This window comes from Rhizophagus irregularis, chromosome 31 (assembly GCF_026210795.1).
Source record: "Rhizophagus irregularis chromosome 31, complete sequence".
Lineage (NCBI taxonomy): Eukaryota > Fungi > Glomeromycota > Glomeromycetes > Glomerales > Glomeraceae > Rhizophagus > Rhizophagus irregularis.
Genome location: NC_089459.1, coordinates 1,220,931 through 1,243,942, shown reverse-complemented (window position 1 = coordinate 1,243,942; position 23,012 = coordinate 1,220,931). Strand labels below are relative to the sequence as shown.

General features: G+C 29.5%; 3 protein-coding genes across 3 annotated transcripts; 2 read left to right on the top strand and 1 right to left on the bottom strand.

Moving 5' to 3' along the window:
- Positions 1 to 5,430: 5,430 nt before the first annotated feature.
- OCT59_022367 (uncharacterized protein) lies at positions 5,431 to 6,086 on the top strand (the record flags this gene model as incomplete). Its single annotated transcript, XM_025328178.1, has 4 exons — positions 5,431 to 5,467; positions 5,532 to 5,750; positions 5,826 to 5,881; positions 5,952 to 6,086. 4 exons carry the CDS (start codon positions 5,431 to 5,433, stop codon positions 6,084 to 6,086), a joined length of 447 nt encoding a protein of 148 aa, XP_025167758.1.
- Positions 6,087 to 12,102: 6,016 nt separating this feature from the next.
- OCT59_022366 (uncharacterized protein) lies at positions 12,103 to 15,890 on the bottom strand (the record flags this gene model as incomplete). The annotated part of the gene is made up of 8 exons (XM_066144763.1): positions 12,103 to 12,117; positions 12,197 to 12,331; positions 12,402 to 13,071; positions 13,155 to 13,278; positions 13,435 to 13,826; positions 14,096 to 14,842; positions 15,406 to 15,469; positions 15,542 to 15,890. The coding sequence occupies 8 exons, from the start codon at positions 15,888 to 15,890 to the stop codon at positions 12,103 to 12,105; spliced, it is 2,496 nt and encodes an 831-aa protein (XP_066006193.1).
- A 1,778-nt stretch (positions 15,891 to 17,668) lies between these two features.
- Positions 17,669 to 18,939, top strand: OCT59_022365 (uncharacterized protein; the record flags this gene model as incomplete). The annotated part of the gene is made up of 7 exons (XM_066144762.1): positions 17,669 to 17,708; positions 17,778 to 17,855; positions 17,944 to 18,215; positions 18,285 to 18,517; positions 18,592 to 18,727; positions 18,791 to 18,865; positions 18,934 to 18,939. 7 exons carry the CDS (start codon positions 17,669 to 17,671, stop codon positions 18,937 to 18,939), a joined length of 840 nt encoding a protein of 279 aa, XP_066006192.1.
- Between the last annotated feature and the right edge of the window lie 4,073 nt (positions 18,940 to 23,012).

The window sequence follows — 23,012 nt, the reverse complement described above, 5'->3', positions numbered from 1 at the left end:
TTCGAGTTGGGCTCCAGCTCCTCTGGAATTCGATGGTAGGCTTTAGTTGGGTTGTATTACTTCGGAATCATGCTCAGTTTTATAGTCCCTGCCGGCTTCACATAAAATAAAATAAAATAAAATAAAATCTTACTGAGATGCGTCAAATGGTGTTAAGATCATGTCTCTAGCATCAATAGATAGCTTGCTAATTCCATTTTTTATAAATTATTTACTTGTGATCTATCAATGCTAAAGATGTAATCTTACCACCATTTGACACGTTTTGTCAAGAGGAATTCAATGATATATGGCTTGACTTTATACAATCACTAGATGGATAGCTATTCAATTTATCGCATTTTTATAAAAAATAGGATTACAGCAAATTGCAAAATTGTGCGACCATCCCATGATTTTTCAGTTTGAAAATTTGATATTTTTGATTTTTCAAAAATCAGTAAAATATATTTATATTATATTATTTATAAATTAGTATGTGTAACAACTAACAAATAAACTACTACACTTTAAAAAATTTAAACAATGGAACATTTTCGCTTAGGCAAAGATATAAGGAAGTTAATTATTCAAAAGACTCTATTAGGTAGACATAGTATTTCACAAATTTATAAAGAGTGTCATGTATCAAAAACTTTTGTGAAAGATGTAAGAAGATATTATAAAAAAATAACTCTTCCAAGCGTACTCATACACTCCCTGAAAATCCAATGGAAGAAGACTTTATCGCTGACTCAGTGGCTGATGCTGGAGGCAGTGGTATTACTCCTTCTCAACAAAATAATACTGATATTTTAAACTATCATCTTCTCCTCCCAAAGACTCTGCTGCGCCTTTTGCGCCAGATCAAAACACATTTGGTACTGACGCGTCTATGTACTCTCCAAAGGATAAAGAAACTTCCTCTAGACGCGTCTCCTGATAAGGATATTATGGAAACTAATGATACTAGTCCTTCCTTTGACACGCCTACCATTACTATTATTAGGCACGATTTTCAGACTGCTGCATTGCTGAACGCTTCCTCTGAATTCATTAAAAAATACCCCACTAATAGAGCAATGATTGATGCTGTCAATAACCTCTTTTTAGAAACATTCCATTCCTACACTGGCCGTGCTCACGTTTCTGGCTCTGGCGACCAAAAGAGACTAGTTATTCATTTTAACTTCAATTTCATCTGCATAACCCGCAGCAATTCAGGACTAGTGAAGATCTCTGTGCCATTCAGGTCACTGATATCCCATTCTTTATTAAAAAGGATGACATCACTGCACTCTTTAAAAAATATGGTAACATTCAATCTTGCTGCTTACATACCCGTGCCAATGCTAAAGTCCAACAAGCATGCATTGTTTTTATGATGATGCTGTTTCTACCAAACACTTCTTCAACAAGCAATAAGCCATCTATTGTTATTCCACCTGCTTGCGGATTACTTTGTGTTCCCTCACACTTGATCAGAAAAAATCACATCGTGAATTCGTCACTGTTTTTTCACAACTCCCTTCTAATACTAAGGACATCCACTTAGCACCTTTAGTACGTGAAATTGGTGCTATGGCTGTCAATGTCCCCCTGTCTCTTAATTCATATAAATTGAAGAAATGGGCTTACATTACCTTCAAATCCCAGCAAATGATGGATGCTGCGATGGAACAATCAATCGCTTTACAAAAACATGTGCTCACATGGGAGCTCCTACAAAATACTAATAAGTTATGCCACAGATGTGCTAAACTTGGTTATGCTCCTACTGCTTGCCCATTGAATAACTCTAGAGGTTGTTCACGCACCCACAATCTGGTTGCTCACCTCAAAGAACATTTCAATATTGGACAGCCTCTCAAAAACTCCTCCAATAACCATAATTGGCAACACTATCATTCTCAATCTAATCTAGGGATAACAATTTGACCAACAAAGCTGGTCATAATTACCAGAATTCCCTCTTCTGGTACCAATTCATCTTAAATTCCTCAGCGACCTAAATCTAATAAACGAAAAGGCAAAGACCATTCTGTCTCTTTCTCTAACCTACGGTCAGATGGGACACTTTCCTCTGGTTCTGAGGGTTCTAAACCTCTCCTAGTAGATCTGAACTGCTCGCAAATTCAAGAGATTTTAACTCTGCTTAAAAGCCTACAAGAAGATATGACCAATGTTCATGCTAGAGTTTATGCGCTTGAATTAGCCGACCAAAGAATGTCTAGACTTGAACAACAAGTATTTGGTCACAAACAAGATGATGTCACCACCCCTGATCCCAGTGACTCTTCCTGTATGATAATTGATGACCACCCACACAATACAATCTGACCGGCACTCCTTTTTCTGTTAACTACCATTGATCCCTATCTCCCGCTCCACCACTCTCCCACTTCTCATCTCTGTAACTACTTCTGATAAAGCTACTATTGATAAAGAACGTGTGCTGAAGTCTATACCTTTCAGCACAACCTTGATAACAAAATGGACCATTTAAATGATACTATTGGAAAATTCATTAACACCATCACTGGTGGAGCATTCTCAGATGGACAATATTACAGATTATGACACCTTTGTGCGCAACCCTTCCAACCCCATAAAATTTTAGTCAAAATTTTAATGATCCTTTATTTGATACTCTATTTTCTGATTCCCCTATTCCCAATTCTTTCAATATTTCATCTTTTAATGTTAATGGTCTTAAATCTCCTGGTCAAGGTCCTTTTAAAATTGACCTTTTTTCTCAAAAACATATTTCCTTTGGTGGTATCATTGATACTCATCTTTCTCCTAAACAAATGAAATTTTTATCAAAATGTGTTAGTGATTACACTTTGTTTCACTTTGATTTAGACCCTACGAAACATGGCTGTTCTTCTGGTGGTTTTTTGTTATTCATCCATAATTCTTTAGCCACTCATATTCAATATTATGAATCTCACTCTTCTAGGAATTGGAATTGATAATCGTTGAAGAGAAAATTAAAATTAAACAAAAAAAATTAATTCAACATTACATCCAAAAAATAAATGCATTATTTAAAATATTTTCAAAAAGAAAAAATTGATTGATAATGGCCTTCAAAAACTTAAAAATGACGAAATGATTGGCAAATAATCGGCAATGATCGCAATGATGTTATAGTATGGGTATTAGTAATGATATATAATTTCTTAATAGATTTTACGATTTTAATTCAGAATTTATATATTTACTGATCACAAAAATTGAATCTACAAAGATTCGATAATCAATTTCAATCCCTACACTCTTCTCGTATTTTATCAGTGAATTTATATTTTAAAGGCAATTTTAAACTTCGTATTTTCATTGTTTATATTCACCTAATAATGATCCAGTACTAGGGATTGGAATCGATTAATCGAAAATCGACAAAACATAGTAAAATCGATTCTTGAGAATCGATTCTCAGCAATTTTTTACATATAAGTTAACCTGACTCCAAAGTAATTTTTCATGGTGGCCAAGTGCTGATTATTTTTGCTGAAATTAGAAACTGGTTCAAAGTCAGGTTGGTCGTCTATAAGAAAAATCTTAAAAAGATTCAATTTTTGATTCCAATCCCTATCCAGTACTTCGTAATGAAGTAATTGACCATTTGATTTCTCTTATTACCCTTGCTGTTTCTCAAATTTCCATCACGCTATTTGTGGTGATTTTAATATGAACTTAGATAAATACTATCCTACAACCCCAAATTGCTTCTAAACGTATTCATTGGTTATTTTACTATCTTTTATCGCATAATTATGAAGACTGCACTCCTTTGAACCTTAGGTACTTACCAACATAATGACACCATTACCCGAATCAACTTTATTTGGTCTTGTCCACTTCTTTGGCAATTCATGTTAACTGCTACCATTTTTGATGCTTATGACATGCACATTTCTGATCACAACCCTGTTATTACATTTTGATGCTTCTTTATTATCAGATACCATCAAACTTGCTCATGCTCGTCAATTTGGCCACAATACAAGACATGTATTCAAATATGACTCGATCTCTCCTGCTCAATGGACTGAATTTGCTGATGACTAGATGCATTATGCTCTGCTGAACAATTCGTTTTCGATTCCTGGCATCTTAATCAAAAATGTGAATATCTTCATTCTCACATTATTAAGGCTGCTAAAGCCAAACTGCCCTCTGTCACTGTTGGGAATACCTATACTCCAAAGAAACCTAAAGATCTGGAATATTTAATTCAATCCTACCACTTTCTTTCAAAAGTGGCTAAAACTATTCGTCTTCTTCACAAAACCCTTTGCTGTATTCATCACATATCAATATTATTTTATCCATATATAGGACTATGTTTACTGCACCTTTAACATTTCCTTCTTCCCTATAGGAATGTAAATCAAATAATTTTTTAGATTTGCTGAAATCGTTAGATCAAATGATTTTGCTTTTATGAGGCCTGCTTTTGCTTAAGGAAAAAGATTTTTAAGCTCCTCTATTCTATCAAAAATTGAAGCTTGAAATGATAATTTCACCAATGATGTTTTGACCTTTATTGAATCTGCTCTTTCACAAACAAGAAGACAGATAGAATTTTTGTAGATCATCCTACCCAGCCAAAAATTGATCAGAATTTTGTGCCAATAACCTCCATACTTCCTTCCTCTATTCATGACTTACCAGCAAGATGGTTTGATGTTATCCTTCTGAAATCAACTCTTTCCTAAAATACATTTTTTACGAAAATTTCTGCATAATAATTTTTTTTAAAAAATAATCCCCTTTATTAAATTTTATGAAGCAGCTTTAGACTTCGTTTCCAAGTTTAACAAAATTTATTTTCAAACTTTTACACACCACTTAAGTTCTTTTGTACAGGACGGTTTCCTCAAAAACTTATTTGACAAAAACCCTTCAGTGACTAAGGATAAAGCTCGGTTACTGATAGAGAAGTTAGGCGATACAGCTAACCCTGCGAACTTTACTTCACAAGCCCAGGCTAACCCACTACCCTTTCGCTAATATTTTCTATAGCGCTATATGCTGCGTCCAGGTCTTGGGATAATTTTTCAACCCAATTCTTTTGCGAATTTGGCAATATGGGTGATGATGATGATGACGACGATGCAGAATCTTAGCATATGGGCTGATTTGTCTCTTATCACTAATTAATTTTTAGTGATAAATATGAATTATGATCAACATGCTGATCAAAATAACCTGAAAAAAGTGATAATAACAGATTATGCACAATGACATACATGACGATTTCATATTTAAACCAATCGTTGGTATCTCGAAACTAGTTTCTCGCAACTTTGAAACCTGTCAGGAATTGGTCTGTAATTGGTTTTATTTGGAAAGAACTATTTTTTTTGGAAAACGGTAAGTAGTATATTAAAAATTTGTTATACTCACTTAACGAACCTTTTTTGCTTTAAAACAATAAAAATGGCTGGAACAACCATACGCGTTCCCATTGCTGAAAGTAATTTTTTTTTCAATAATTTTTTTTAATGTAGGAACGTTCAATAACACCCTTTTATCAATAGCTACATTTTCTAATCGTGTTTTCATACATGATTATCCAAGAAGTTCTAAAATTGAAGCACATTTTCAATCAAATGAACGATTATATATTTCATATTACAATATTATTTCTCTGGGAACCTATCCTTCCACACCAAAACTGACACAAAAATCTAAAAACAACGCGTCTCAATATCCAATACCTGACGATTATATAGTTGAAACAAAGTTTTCTGAAAGAAGTCTTATATGCAAAACTAAATAAATTTCAGTTTCAAAGGTATGCTATACAATTAATTGGAAGATCGGTCATGCAGAGTGGAGTGTTAGTAGTACCCAATCTTCAACAGCTGTTGTTAATACATTTTTACAGGTATTTAACTCATATTTATATTAGATAAATTTTAATAACATATAATTAATTTTAATATTATATTTAATAGAAAATTAACTTAAAATCATCAACTAAATCATCTGGGCCTCGGTTATTTGGATTTGATATTGAGCCACTATATCATGCTCGTTTACAAATTGGGTTTCGACCTGTTACTGCTGTTACAACAGAAGTTAATAACTGAAAAAGACCACTTGAAGATATCACTTCCCGTTCACAGCAAAATAAAAGATTTAACAGTTTCGGAAGGGATGTGCAAAAAGCAGTTGATGAATTGATTGTTAAACATAAGCTGACAAATTTATCTGGAGAGCCAATTTTATATTTACAGCATATTGGATTCGATTGCAAAGAGAATCAAGTTTGCATCAACTTCAAAATTCGAATTCTATGACAATTCAAACAAAACTTGATGCTATTGTACGTGTATGTGATGAAGCACTTTTAAGTCGTGATGGATACCGGCATTTAGCAGCAGTTGTGCCATCACTTTTTCGTGAGTATTTAGTTGCTGATCGCTGAAATAAGATAAATAAATTAATAAATACTCAGATACATGTGGAAATTTTTAATATAGAAGATATTGATCAATTTAATGGTGATAATAATTCTGATAAACGTGCTAGTGATACTTTAGTAAATAATTATGAAGTAGGAAATGGGGCTTATTGTTCACTTTCAACTTTACTTAAAATATTAATACCTGTTTGGAAAGGAAGAGAAAATCCTGTAATAATTCCAGGAGATATTCTTCATATAAAACTTGGTGGAGATGGTCGTAATGTTAGGAGAAAACAAAATCATGTAATAGTTACTTTTTGTTTATTAAATGAAAAGGATGACGTACTTAAACCAAACCATCAATATAGGTATATTTTTTGTGTTGTTAAATTAATTTAATTGTAATTTTAATAAAAAATAAAATAAAATTCATTACTGTTTTAGTATATGTCTTTACATAGGTAAAGAAAAATATGAGACATTGGATAAAGTTGGCAAAATATTTGCCTTACAGTTGGCTGATTTAAAGGAGAATGGAATAATTGATGATGATGGCATTCACTGGCCTGTTGAATTTTATTTTTCTGGTGATTGGAAGTTTACCTATATTATTTTAGGTCTAAATGCACCTAATTCTGAATATTTTTATCTATTCTGTGAATGTGATGCTAAATCCCGGCATAATATGGATCTTTTTTGGATGCCTACTGGAAATACTAAAGGTTAAAATTTTTTTCTAAATTGTTAATTGGTAAAAAATAATAATATGTAAGTAATCATTATAATTACATTAATTAGGGAAAAAAGGGCATCTTTGTTTCCTGTGATTGATTTACTTAATTATATTCCTGATGAGCTTCATATCTTATTACGGATATCTGATATATTGATGGAATGTCTATTTAGAGATCTATTTAAGAAAAATGATTTTGAACGAAATTTTAAAGAAAAAATTGAAAAAAAAATGAATAACATTAATATTCATTTTGAGTTTTATCGTAGTTCTGCTCAAGGTACTTGGAATTGGACATCTCTTATGGGACCAGAAAAAAAAAAAATGCTACAATATTTTCCTGTAAGTGAATTTATACCTGGAGTACGTGGAGTGGATATTGAAAATTTGTGGCGTAAATTTTATCAGTTGTATGAGGTTTTAAGAAAACCATCTCACACTGAAGCAGAAATTTTAAAATTTGAGGAAGATGCAAAAAATTGGGTAAGGACTTTCTGTCGACCTACTATAGGCCAAATGAATTCTGCAACAGCAATTCCGGGACTTTATAGGAAGGATGATGTCACACCTTACATGCATATGCTTACAATGCATGTCCCTTATTTTATGCGTCGATTAAAAGAAAAAGGACTTTCGCTTAGATTATTTTCAACAAGTAGTGTTGAAAAAAAAAATCACGATCAGGTATGATATAAAATTTTGCATAAATATTTTATTCATTTATTACTTATTAGGTTAGATTGTTTTTTGGAGGAACAACTATGGGAGGTGGTAAAAAAAAACTTCCTGTTGTTTATGATATACTAGTATTTGAAAATCGTCAAATCTTTTATTTGATTAATAATATTCCTAATGAAATAACATGTAGAAACATTAATATTTATAATGGTGAAAATACAATCTAAATTATGTTTTACACACAAAACTACTAATTTATAAATTATTTATTTCTGGAATTCTGTTGAAATCCAAAAAAAATTCTATTAAAATATCTATAAATTATTTATTGATTTTCATTTGTTACTTCATTTCTAATAAAGAAAAAAATCAAACTATTAATTCTTCAAAATTATAAAAGATTTGTATGTGAAATTCCAAACCTTACCCATTAATAAACTCTCCTGAATCCGTTATAAATGTGCAGATAACTGTCCCACACTGAAAGATTCGGTTGTTTTCAACCAATTCATTCTGTGCCCAACTGAAAGAAACTTCATAAATTTCCTCACTATTCACAAATAGTACATATCCCGTTGTTTTTGTTTTGGGATCTTGTCGGCAATTCCAGTATTCATAGTTTAAAATTTGCTTTAATCTACCTTCTCCCGCCTCACCTTTAAATGTATAATGATATTTTCGCAGTACTGAATTATACCTAAAAGAAGGTTCATTTTGAAATAAATAAACAAATACATTCTTAGGAAAGACACTTATTGAGAGTCGTTTAGATCCTACAGAATGTCTATTGAAACCAAGACGTTTTTTAAATTAAGACTATAAACGCATCTTGGTAAGACACAAGCTGCTCAAAAGTGGGCTGGTGGAGTGAATGGAGATGAGGTATAGTTTTATTGTTTTTATGCTTAGTTCTTTCATGAGTTAAAAGTTGTTTTCGGGAAGAAAAGGTTTTTTGGCAAAGGTAACATTTAAAGGACATGTTGGATACAGTAAACGCGTAATTGTGCCGCAGCGTGAATTTTATTTAGTTGTGATTGGTAAACAATACTTTGCTGAAACTTGAAGTTTACAATCGATATTGATTAGATATCGCAATGATATCATTACGATATCATTACGATATTTTGATAAAAAATAGATTCGACATCGTTAAGTTAGTCGTAACTGTATTTATTCGATATTGATTAGTTCGATATCTCTGCGATATCGCTGCGATCATTATGCGATGTAAATATTATCACGTAACCACATCGTAGTGATGTCATATTAACATTGAATTAATATTACAAAAATATTTGACATTTATTTGATATCGTAACCACATCGTAGTAATGTCATATTAATATTGAATTAATATTACAAAATATTTGACATTTTATTTGATATCGTAACCATGTCGTAGTGATATTGTATTAACATTGAATTAATATTACAAAATATTTGACATTTTATTTGATATCGTAACCACATCGTAGTGATATCATATTAACATCGAATTAATATTGCAAAAATATTTTACATCTATTTGATATCGTAACCACATCGTAGTGATGTCGTATTAACATTGAATTAATATTACAAAATATTTGACATTTTATTTGATATCGTAACCACATCGTAGTGATATCATATTAATATCGAATTAATATTGCAAAAATATTTTACATCTGTTTGATATCGTAGCCACATCGTAGTGATGTCGTATTAACATTGAATTAATATTACAATTTTATTTGATATCGTAACTACATCATAATAATATCATATTAATATCAAATTAATATTACAAAAAATGTTTTACATTTATTTAATATCGTAACTACATCGTAATGATATTATATCAACACTGAATTAACATCACAAAAATATTTTTATTGTAATATATGTTTATTATTTATTATACATTAATAATAATAATTTTTTATTAGTGAATTATTATGGGTGAGTGGAGTACGTTTCTTTTCTTCCTTTTTCTTCTCTTTTTTATTCTTTTCTTTTCGTATGTGAGTGGATGAATACGTCATTTTCAATTTTAAAAAATATATATATATATAAAAAAAACAATCATGATTAATAAAATGTATTCTTTGTAAAATATATTTAAAATTTAATACATAACCTTGGGATAATAGTTAGAGCAGGTAATTCCGGGATTTTGTAAAGAATAATAAAAATGATAATATTTTTAAGTTAGTTCTTTTTTTAAATTTTTTTGAGTGTTTTGTTTCTTAAAATCATAATATTGTAAAAAAATGCTGGTTGCTACGACTGACGGATAACGACAAATTGTCAGGCTACCCCCGGACAAAGTAATTGGAAGGCGGAAAATGCCATAAATATCCAGCCCTATTTTACAACATTTTCTTCCAGGCTAAAGCAAATATTACAAAAGAAATTGCCAATATATTTAACAAGCAATAGATACATGGCCATTGAAAAATATATTCACACTTCATATTGTAATACCACAGTCTAACAAAGAAATTGCAAATATATTTAACAAGCAATAGATACATGGCCGTTGAAAAATATATTCGCATTTATACCACAATCTAACAAAAAAATACTCAAACCACAACATATTGTAAAAAAAATATGAAAAATACGCGTATATCCTATTTTCATACCTTGCTTAACAGCTCCACTATTTATTTAAAAAATGGCTTTTTTCTCTTTTGTATGTGGTTACTTTACTAAAAATGGCCAATTTTTTGAAATGATTTTGTAATAATTTTAAAATACTACAAAAATACATTTAATACATCAAAATGTTTTTATTATATTTTTGCTATTATTTTGTAATTGTATTGTATCTAGGTCTATAAAAATAACTCAAAATAATATCACAATAATTTTTTAATATTTTTGTTATTATTTTATTATTATAATATAATTAACTTTGATATTATTTTAATATTTTAATCTCAAAAATACCTTAAATATATCTTGATATATTTTAAAAATTTTACAAAATAATTGCACAATTGTTTTGAAAGCCATTGTATTTAGGTCTATAAAAATATTTCAAAAAATTGGCCATTTTTAGTAAAGTAAGTGGGTACATTTTTCCTTTCTTTTATTCTTTTCTTTCGTATGTGAGTGGTGGGTACATTTTCTTTTCTTTATTCTTTTTTTATTCTTGCTTTTCATATGTGGGTGTTTTACTATGTTGAATATATAAACTAAAGTGTCCCAAAGTATTGTTAATATTGTAAAAAGATAATTAAAGTATACTTTAAAAAGAGAAAAGAAGAGACGAACAAAATACCGTAAAGTGTTAATATAAAAGACAAGAGAAAAGTGTATTTTTGAAAATAAACAAAAAAAATCTCATTAATAAACGCGAATTTTAGCTATTTTTAGATATCACATGCATGTAATTAAAGTGATTTTAATTGGTTAATTTTAATTTATTATTACATCATGCATATGATTTTATTGGTTAATTTTAACCAAAATTTTATACGATACAAATTAAATAATTATTTTATTATATTTATATAATTAATATAATTATATGGCTGTAAAATAAAAATTATTTTTTATCCAAATTCTATTTGTAGTATCATGATTTGGTAGTTGGCACCTTTCTGAATTACAATTATGAATAAAGTGTACTTTTTGAACATTATCTATTACAGTAATTGGAAAAATACGTCTCCATTTATCTCCTGTTGCTTGAAGACGGTAAAGTGGACATTTTAATACTGAATGTTCAACCATAGTATCTTCAAACCAATCTACAACAATAAATGCATAATATTTGTTATTATTACCCTTATGTTGAAAGATACCTTTGATTATTGCATAAGATTCTTCATGATCTTCTTCATAAATTGTGATAAAATCACTGAGATGTAGGTGAACTTTTGAAAGAATACCATTTTTTTCTTCAATTGTATATGATGCTAATTTGTACCAACTAATTGAAGAATTTATAAGTGCCGCCTCAAACTTCATATCCACATAAGATAAAAACAATTCAATTTTAAAATTATGCAAAGTCAAGAGAAGTTTATCATGTTCCTGCTTTGATATTCTTTTTTTTAAGGAAATATTGGAAATAAAATTTACTGGTGAAGTAACTAAATTAAAAGATTAGTAAATATTATGCATATGTGAAAAAATAAATATGAAGTACTATAATATTTTGCTATCTTACCTTTTATGTCATCATTTTGAATTTGTTTCTCAATTAAATATTTATCTTCTGTAACATACCAATTTGAAAATAATTGATCAAAATTTGAACTTGTGAACCCAGTACAAGATCTATTTAATCTTGGATCTATACCTCCATCTGCTAAATGTCGAATTGCAAATAAAGTATTGTAACGTTTTAATAAATCCAGGTCTATAGTTTTGCAATTAGTTTTTGGTACCATTCCTTTAAAGATACGATGAACCATCTCTTTTATACCAACCTGAGAGTTGACAAGTGTACCAAAAGTTTTAGCATGCATCAAAAGATGCATATTAATATGTATATTTGGTAAGTTAACAAAACTTGCAAAAACCTATAAAAAAACAAAATATTGTTAATTATTGAATTATTCCATGTTCTGAATTTCAAATTTATAATTATACCTTTGGAAGAATTAAAAACTCTTCTTTAAGACATAGCTGTAATTCCTCATAGCTATCTAACGTAAATTCCTTATTAAAAACTGCTTTCATAGTCTTTGCAACTTGTACCCAACAAGATATAATAGCTTTTAGCACTAAGCTAATTCGAGCCACATCAATCCTTTGTCGAATAGTGGCTGCTTCATTATTTTTGAGGCTTGATTCCTTTAAAAATCGATTTAATAAAAATGGCATAATCATAGCTAGTCTAAGAAGATCAGACATCATAAAGCTATTGTAATGACTAATTGGATTAGGTAGACGAGACCACTTTTTTGGAATTTCAAAATTTTTCCAAATTTTAACAAAATCATCCTCTCCTTCTTGTGAAAATAATTCACAGGTTAGTTTTAGTAGCCGCCCAATCTTTCCTGCGGTGGCATGATAAATATCCTGTGGCATTTGTAAATGTCTCTCACGTTTTAATTTATCCAAAATACTAGGTAATGATCTTAAACCATATTCTGTACAAAGTTGTCCTCTTTTTGAACTTACAGATTCTTGAGAAATTTTTGAAATTTCTTCATCTGTGATATGATGATAACGTAATGTTGTCACACTATCCTGATTATAGGTACTCAATGATTCCTTTTTAGTTGTACAAGTACGGCAACCTTTATTTGCATTATGTCTAAATTGATTTTTAAATTTAAATCATTTTAATAGTTGTTACGAAAATATATTATTAAGATTAATAATTAAATTGAAAAATACCTCAGTACTCCTGCCATATCATTACCTTGAGGTAGATCTGCTGTAACAAGGCCCAACCCAGCAATAACCCATGCATCTTGTCCTTGAACAGTCATAATCTTTCCTTTCTCAAATTTTTTTATTTCTGAAACAAATGGTACCATAAACTCGTTAAAATTTCCACCAAAAGGAATAAATCCAAGAACAAAATGGTTCTTGATTAGCTTTCTCTGATGCGTTGGCATGTTACCAAACTGTATATAGACGCCACCTAAGGAATGGTATACATTTCCAAATGTACCAAAATCATCATAGTAAAGATCTAAAAACAGCTTATAAACTGGCATAGACGACGGTGGATTTCTGACAGAAATGTAATCTGAAGGATGTTGGTATGAAAGCTTTGCATCACGAACGTGCCAACGGTCATTACATTTATAAATTATTTCAGTAATTCGTAATGAACCTTCTGGAATAATTTGGTGTTTATACGTCATCATTATAGTTACTTTCTCTAAAATTTGAGAGGTAATTATGATTATAAATGGTTCATCCTGAAACCATACTTCCTCAGTTAGAGAACGACGTCGTCTTGATAGCCCTTTTATATTTCCAGGTAAATCATCATAATTTAAAATTAGTTGAACTCGTAACTCATAGTTTCCATTTTCATCTTTTAAAATTGCTCTCAACCTTCAAAGTTTTTTAAGACCATTATCATGATAGTAGACAAAATCACCAGATTGATATATTACTATTTTATTAAAATAAATATTTTAATGTTAACAAATCATAATTATACCAAAGTATATTGTCCTATTACCTTCTGATATTATTATTTCATGTTGTCCAAAAAGTGGTGATTCTCCCCATAAAGTTCCATGCCAATATTCTGACTTTGTTTCAGAATTAACACCGTGTCCGAAATACATATGCTTCATCAGCATTGGATTGTTGAGAACACGCAATATAATATCACTAATTGAGAGTTGATATGAAAGCTTCGAATCTCACGAAGTTGACGGAGTTTTTTTTGGTAAATTTGAATAGGCTTTGTTATTATTGGTAGGAGAGGAAGACGTTTTCTCCATGATTGGAATCTACGGATATTTTTTACTACATGAGTAGGTTCGAATTGAGGATTGTGAATGATATCAACAAGGTCTTCATATGCTTTTGTAGAAACATTATGCTTCTGAAGCCAACAAAATAGTGCCGTAGTTGTATAATTATCAAAGTACGGTGCAAATTCACCATTGCAGGATGGTATCTTGTCTTCATCCAAAGCTTCAACAATTTGATGTATTTCTTCCTCTTCGTTATCATTACGTTCCTCTTCGTCATTGTTACGTTCCTCTTCCTCTTCATTATTACCTTCCTCTTCCTCCTCTTCATTATTGTCTCCATTATCATCATCTTCCTCCTCATCCCTATTGTATTCATTGTCATTTTCCTCTTCCTCTTCACTATTGTATTCATTGTCAATTTCTTCTTCCTCTTCATTATCAAATGATTGATCATCATCTTCCATCTCATCATTGTAATACTGAGGACCAATTGATCCATATTCATTATCATCATCATTAATGTCCTGAAAACTTAAATCATTATCTTCGTGATTATACTGAAAGTCCATGTTATCGTCATCATTATCAGGTGAACGTACAGGTGAACGCCTCTCACCGGAAGTAGTTGTCTCACCAAGATTGCTGTAAGAAAACCGATTTCGAATTCAAATTGGTTTTATTGGTTTGGCGTGACTATATCGTCTCCTCATCTTTATAACAATTACAATTTAAATTAATTTAAATTTAACTAGAATTTTATTAATTCAATTAGAACTTTAAATTTATTAAGCGTGTCGGCAAAAAAAAAAAAAAAAAATGCAATTGCCAATTAAGTAATCACTTCGGTTAAATTAATGCCGATTTGGCTATTAATGGATACACAAAATTTAGGGTCAATTATACTGTATATGGTTAATAACAATTGGTATGACAAATAATATTATCGAATAATGTCATTTATTGAATAAAATAATAAGTATATAATAAAATAAAATAAAACATAATAATAAAATAAAATATAACATAATAATAAAATAAAATAAAACATAATAATAAAATAAAATAAAACATAATAATAAAATAAAATAAAACATAATAATAAAATAAAATAAAACATAATAATAAAATAAAATAAAAAATAAAATGAAATAAAAATATTAATGACGTCGGTGACGATGAAATCGAGAATGAGAGCGCCCGCACACCTGCGCTCTCTATACTCGTATGTCCTACGATCCACCCTATTTCTCCGGGAGGACTGGACTAATGCTTAAAACAAAGCAATTATTAATATAAATGCAATGAATTAATGAAAAAATCAGTTAAATAATAAATACTTACGCTCAACTCTCCAGAACTCGTCTGAGAGTTCTTGGTGGAACCTCTCATCGTGCAAAGACGGGGTACGAGTAGGGTAATCATCAGGATTTCTATTGATTAGCCTCTCTAGATTCTCGTACCCTGCCTTTAGTGCATTCCACTTCTCTCTGCATTGTTTTCTAGTTGGCCTGAATGTGTGGTTGTTTCGTATATCACGAGCAATTCCACGCCATAATTGTTTTTGGTCATGTAACCTCATTGTGGTGAATAAGGGCTGATAGGCCCGATGACGCTGAATTAAGGTCAAAGCAGCGTCATCGGGCCATTGAATGTATACTGGAAAATTTGCGTTTAAGTTTAATGCTGCCATTATTAAATATTATTAGTTTGATAGGGAAAATGTCAAGAAAAGGCTCTATATTTATAATAAATTTATTATGATTTCTTTGAGTTTAATTATGTGTGTATTCAATGTTAAATAAATTAATTAAGAATTGCATTAGAACTAAAAAATTTAGACAAGATCGTAAAAATATTTTTTGATTTCTTTGAGTTTATTTTTACGATCTTGTCTAAATTTTTTAGTTCTAATGCAATCATCCTTAATTAATTTATTTAACATTGAATACACACATAATTTTTTTTGATTTCTTTGAGTTTATTTTTACGATCTTGTCTAGTTCTAATGCAATCATCTTTAATTAATTTATTTAACATTGAATACACACATATTTTTTTTTGATTTCTTTGAGTTTATTTTTATGATCTTGTCTAAATTTTTTAGTTCTAATGCAATCATCTTTAATTAATTTATTTAACATTGAATACACACATAATTTTTTGATTTATTAATTTATTTTAAAAATATAGTTACAGTAATACTGCATCACGGCGTTAATTAATATATATAAATAAAAATAAATAAACAAATTCTATTAATAAAAAGTGAGTTAAAAATGTTATTTATAATTATACATTAAAAAAAGCAATAAAGAAGACGAAAGTAATCTGCAAATTATATTTAAGGTAAAAGAAAATGTAATATTTTAAACCACGCATGTCCTTCCTTGATTATATTTCATATTACACTTTGCGATGATATATTACAATTATACTGAATTTTAAGCTAACCTTAATCTACACTGTAAGGAACTTAATTCGATCTTAATTTACTCCGTTTTAGAATATTACCGAACAATTAGACAAATGATTAGTTGCACATGACTTGCATTATTTGTATAGTTGATACTTTATATACCGATATTTGATTACACCAATATGTATTAAAACTCTTTCCTACAGTATAAAATATCAATATATCGGTATTTTTCAAATATCGTTGTAAGTTGACTACTGTAGATCCCATCTATCTATTTAAAAAATTCTATTATGTAATCAATCCAGGGGCTTACACTAAATAAGGCTTAGATATGGCTTAGTTAGATAGGATCATCACATGGTTCAGTTTAAAAATAATCGATCTTTTTTATTAATTGGTTTTTTTCCGATCATATTTTATATTTTATCGTCAAGAGTATAATTATTTAAAAATTTAATTTTTCTTGCATGTCATCGTATCACACATAAAAATGGAAATTCAAAACGTAATATTCCATTAATTTCTTCTCACTCCTTTTTTCTTCTACCGATCATTTTTCTTCTCACCCCTTTCCATTATTTTTCTTCTCATTCCACGTATAGCCTGAAAATATAATAAAATTTGGAACCGTAAAATCGATTTGAGGTAATCTTCCATATAAAAAAAAATGTCATTGAATGAAATTCGATATTGTAATTATTTATTTATATAAACTAAATTTAATTTCCGATCCTCTAGAAATCATAGTTTTTTTCCATCTTTCAACATTTTCAACTGATCCCGCATTCCCCTCAATTTATACGGTACACAACGATATTGAGATCCTGCATACTTTCCAATTACGTTCTATAATTAAAATTACAGTAACCAAGATCTCATTTATATCGTGACAACCTCGTTTTATATCATATATTTGATCAAGGGGTTATATCGACAATCTCGCTCTTTTGATCAAGGAGATCTCATTTATATCATGACAATCTTGCGAGAAGTTTACTTCACTTTTTTTCTCGTTCTCTCATTTTCTCTTGTTCTCTCATTACGATATTATGACTAAACATAATAATAAAGAAATAGAAATCGAAACAGGTATATATGTAACTCTTCCGTAAAAGTTTTGCTTATATGTAAGAATAATAACCGAAATATGTATAATAGGATCGAAAAAAAATCAAAGGACCTTACCGAGAAAGAGGAGAGAAATAAATATTGAAGAAACTAATCAATTATTATTAGGTAAATATTAATTTATATAGGCTTTAGCTCTTTAATATTATTCTATTAATTTTTAATTGAAATAATTGAAATAATATATTACATACAGATATGAATACCAGGCAAAAACATAACGAAAGTGAAAAGAAAGTAATAGTAGAAGAGGATGTAAGGGATAAAAGTGAAGAAGAAGAGGAGGAAGAAGAAGAAGATGATGATGATGATAACGACAAGTTAGGCGCGGCTAAAACAATTCCAGATCCGTTTCAGTTTTGTACCAAATTAGACATATGTAACTGGCTTGTAAAAAATCCAGAAATCTTACGATTAGCGAATGAAATGAACGAATCATCTTATGTTGTTAGTTCAAAGAATACTGAAGTTAGTATTAATACAATATGATAATATTTATTATGTCTAAATCTCAAATAACGTATCTCAATATTTTAGGATAAAATACGACTATGGGATGAGTCGGTAAAGTGCTTATTTTTACGAGTGAGGAATCCGAGTAGTGAAGCACTCGACAATTTGGTTGTGAAAATTTTTCGGTTTAAAATTTACACTAGCGAAGCTAGAGGATATCTAGATAAAACTCGTAAGTCTTTAACAGACTTCAGGAATAAATTCAACCAAAATATTCTAAATTTAGTGAGGGAATACAAAGAAATCAGAAAGAGCAGGTATTTGTTTATTTTATTGTTTTATAGTCAACAAAATAGTGCTATTTGTATAATTATTAATTAATTAATTATAGGGGTACGACTGGAAATCTTTCCCAAAAAGAAATTAAAGATTACGTTGACGAAAACGTAGTGCAGAAACTTCTAAACCGTCAACTCGCAGCTGTCAATATTTTGGAATTGACAAATAATAAAGGCATGGATACGTTAGTTGAGTTTGTTAAGGAAGCCGTCCGCGTTTCTTAGGACGGTAAAAACTTACCTGGTATAAAGGAGTTGGATACCATGACTAAAAATATAATTATCCCTTCCCGAAGTGGAAGTGATATAGTAAATACCCTAAAACAAGTAAGTTATTTTATTTATTTCGCACATCACGCCTTTGATAATAATATATTAATAAAATTAAATTATAGATTTAGGTGCATTCTTATAAAATTATATGACGAAGAAGAATCATTAATAAATGATTTTATAAAATTTTAATAAAAAAATAAAATTGAGTTTTATTGAGTATTTCTTTTTAGTTTATTTAATTATATTCTTTTAATGGTATAGACTTTAATAATAATTAGCTTCAATCGAAAAATCACAAAAAGTTTTAAAAGTTTTGAATATCTGTTGAGATTCAATCATATTTGAATTTCTTTAACTTGTTGTGTTATTACCATTAAATAATCAATTATCTATATAAACTGTGTAAAGTTAATTTGGCTCTATTTTGATAATATCCACCTATAAAGAACTCATCCGTGCATTACCTAAACAATTATTGGTTGATCAAGTTCGTATAATACCAAATTTATAAAATTGTCTGATTAAATGATCGCGTAATTAAATGATCGCGTATATTAAATGATCACGTATAAGACCTATTAATTCCTAAAAAGTCAATTCAACCACCATTTTATTTAACCGCTATTTATTTGTACGTTTTTTTTTTTGAAAAAAAAAAACTTTCTTTCTGAAAATTAGAATCTTCCTCCTATACCGTTTGCTGTCGTGCATAGTGTGTTATAGGAAAAGGCGGACTTGTTTGATTGATTATATGGGCATAAGCTTATGTTATATAGGCGTAAAACTTATATAATCAGTTTGATAACGCAACAAAAATCCTTTAATCAAGGGTTAAAATAGGCATGATGGGATATTCTCATATATCATGAGCTCTGTCTGTTCGAAGTGTCATTTTATATATAATTAAGTAGGCTTAAGTCGTAAGTAACTTTTTTATAACATTGATTATTGGAGAATTAAGTGGCAAAAATAATTTTTAGTTTGTAAGACTTTAACTCCATACCAACTTGTGTGTGTTTGGGCGTTAATTTATTCCCTAACCCTTAGACCCACTCGTGGGTTAGGTAGGTTGCTTTGCACTTCTTGCAGCCTATCTTCTAATGGGTTTTAAGTCCACGTTTGCCCATTTAAAATTTATTAAACAGGATGTCATCCGTCCAAACACATTGCAACGTTTGTTGATGAAGCTATGGTTGTCTAATAAAAGTTCGCTTTGCCTGGCAATTTATAGTGGATTCAATGGATCAAATTACAAACAACAATAATTTAGTCATATGAGAATTCCAGGCCAAAGAATAAGGGTGCATTGTCAAAGTTGAGAATATATTTGTATTTTTTTTTTAAAGCCGTCATTCTCATGAACTTTTTCATTGTATCCCTAAGTTCAATGATTTTGGTAATGATGAAACTGCAGTTGTTTATAGGGGTTTCCCGCCAAACTTCTGAGGTGAATTTATGTCTGGTGTTTTCGAATATACTTATCCTTTTTGCAATAGAGTCGTAGCGAGTCTTCTTAAAGCGTACCTGTGACACCCCATCCAACTTGGGCAGTGTCGCTGAATCTAAAGCAAGGTACCCGGTTAATCCTCAACTTTGGGTTGATGAGTTATGATTCTGGAGTATTAAGGCATAATGTTTTGACTTACATCACCAATTTAACTCATAATTCTAATTTATTGAATTAGTTTATTATAGATTTATTGATATTTTTTTTATCTGTTATATAATATTTAAACTAATGTATACTTTATCTGTAATTAAAATTGTTATTGTAATAAATAACCGGTAACTTAAATCTATTGAAATTAACTTTTAAATTAGATTACAAATTATTAAAATATTATAAAATTGAATTTAACGATATTTGATTGATTTGATATTTTTATAGATAATATCATTTTGATATTATTTTGATACTGAATTAATATTAAAATAATATTATATTGATATTGCATTTATTAAAAAAAAATCATTATTGTTATAACAATATCAAAATGATATCGTTTCATTATTTGTCAATATCGATTAGATAATTATAAAGTGATATCTTTACGATATCATATTGATATTGAATTAATGTTAGAACGATATCATATTAATATCGTATTTACTTTCTATTTTTCATTGTTGTTATAACAATATCGAAATGATATCGATTTGATGTTTCGTCAATATCGTTATGATGTCGATTAGATAATTATAAAGTGATATCTTTACGATATCATATTGATATTGGATTAATGTTAGAACGATATCATATTAATATCGTATTTACTTTCTATTTTTCATTATTGTTATAACAATATCGAAATGCTTTACTAAAAATGGCCAATTTTTTGAAATATTTTTATAGACCTAGATACAATGGCTTTCAAAACAATTGTGCAATTATTTTGTAAAATTTTTAAAATATATCAAGATATATTTGAGGTATTTTTGAGATTAAAATATTAAAATAATATCAAAGTTAATTATATTATAATAATAAAATAATAACAAAAACATTAAAAAATTATTGTGATATTATTATGAGTTATTTTTATAGACCTAGATACAATATAATTACAAAATAATAACAAAAATATAATAAAACCATTTTGATGTATTAAATGTATTTATGTAGTATTTCAAAATTATTACAAAATCATTTCAAAAAATTGGCCATTTTTAGTAAAGTGATATCGATTTGATGTTTCGTCAATATCGTTATGATGTCGATTAGATAATTATAAAGTGATATCTTTACGATATCATATTGATATTGAATTAATGTTGGAACGATATCATATTAATATCGTATTTACTTCCCATTTTTCAAAAAATTCATTGTTGTTATAACAATATCGAAATGATATCAATCTGATATTTTTTCAAACAAATATCTTTACGATATCATTTCGATATATTGAAATAATATCATTGCGATATCATAATGATATCATTTGCAAATCGATATCGCCACGATATTTATTTAACATCATTATTATATCAATTCGGTATTGTTTAAAAATTCAAGGTTTCTGTAAAGTAATAATGACAAATGTGATATGTATAATAGTTAAACTGGTAATGATCGACCATTGATCATTTTCGCAGGTGATATAACTGAAGTGAGCCAAATCGGCCCATATGGAATACTGATGATTATCTGATGGATGAGTCACCTTTGCTAACGCTTGATGAAGATGATCTAATACGCCAAGGATTCCAGAAACCACAAAATCCAGTACCTATCAAGCTTTCATCAGTGCCTGATCTAGTAAAGGACCCCGGATATCTAATATAAAGGTCATAATGGACTTTTGGCCAAAAACACCCCTTTTTGCTGAAACTCAAAAAATCGTTTTTTGTAAATATCTCAGCATCCAGTAATTCAATTTTAATGAACTTTTTTTTATTTTGTAGCCCTCATTTAGCTCTACAATTTAAAAAAAAGTTCATCAAAATTGGACCACTGGATGCCGAGATATTTACAAAAAACGATTTTTTGTTATGCCCGAAAAATGGGCCAATCTGCCGAAAGTGTGACTTATGACCTGTTTTGGAGATATCCGGGGTCCTTCTAGTAATGACCCCTGTTGATCAAACTGTAATACCTGAAAACTCCCGGAAGAATGATAAACAAAAGGCACATGTTACATATGATAAACAAACCATGAACCAATCAACAAAGGCAAAACCTGATGTGAAAACATCAGCCAAAAATTCCCATAAGGGAAAGAAATCATCCGAACTGGAAGCTACACAGATACTGACAGAATACGAAACTGTCAGAGAGGAGCAAGAGCAAATCCAAGACATAATAGTTTATGATATCCGTATACCTGGGACCTGCAGAAAATTATAGCAGAGTTAAAACTATGGGGAAATACTATAAAGTGTTCAGTTAAGGCCATTCCAACTTGATTATTTGTTTAACGTCCACCACCCCCCTCTATTTTTTTAAAAATTTGAGATCTAATAAACACTTATTATTAAATACCCCCTCTATTTTTGAAAAAATTTAAAAGCTAATAAACATATAATGATAAATAATCCCTTCTGAAATTTTCAAATTTTCCTATGTTTATTTATTTAGTTTGTTTAACTTAAGCCCCCCTCCCCCCTTAATTTTTTCAAAAGGCCTGGACGTTAAACAAACAATTAGGTTGCAACAGCCTAAACGCCAGCACAAGTATCAGACTCTTTGACCTGGGAG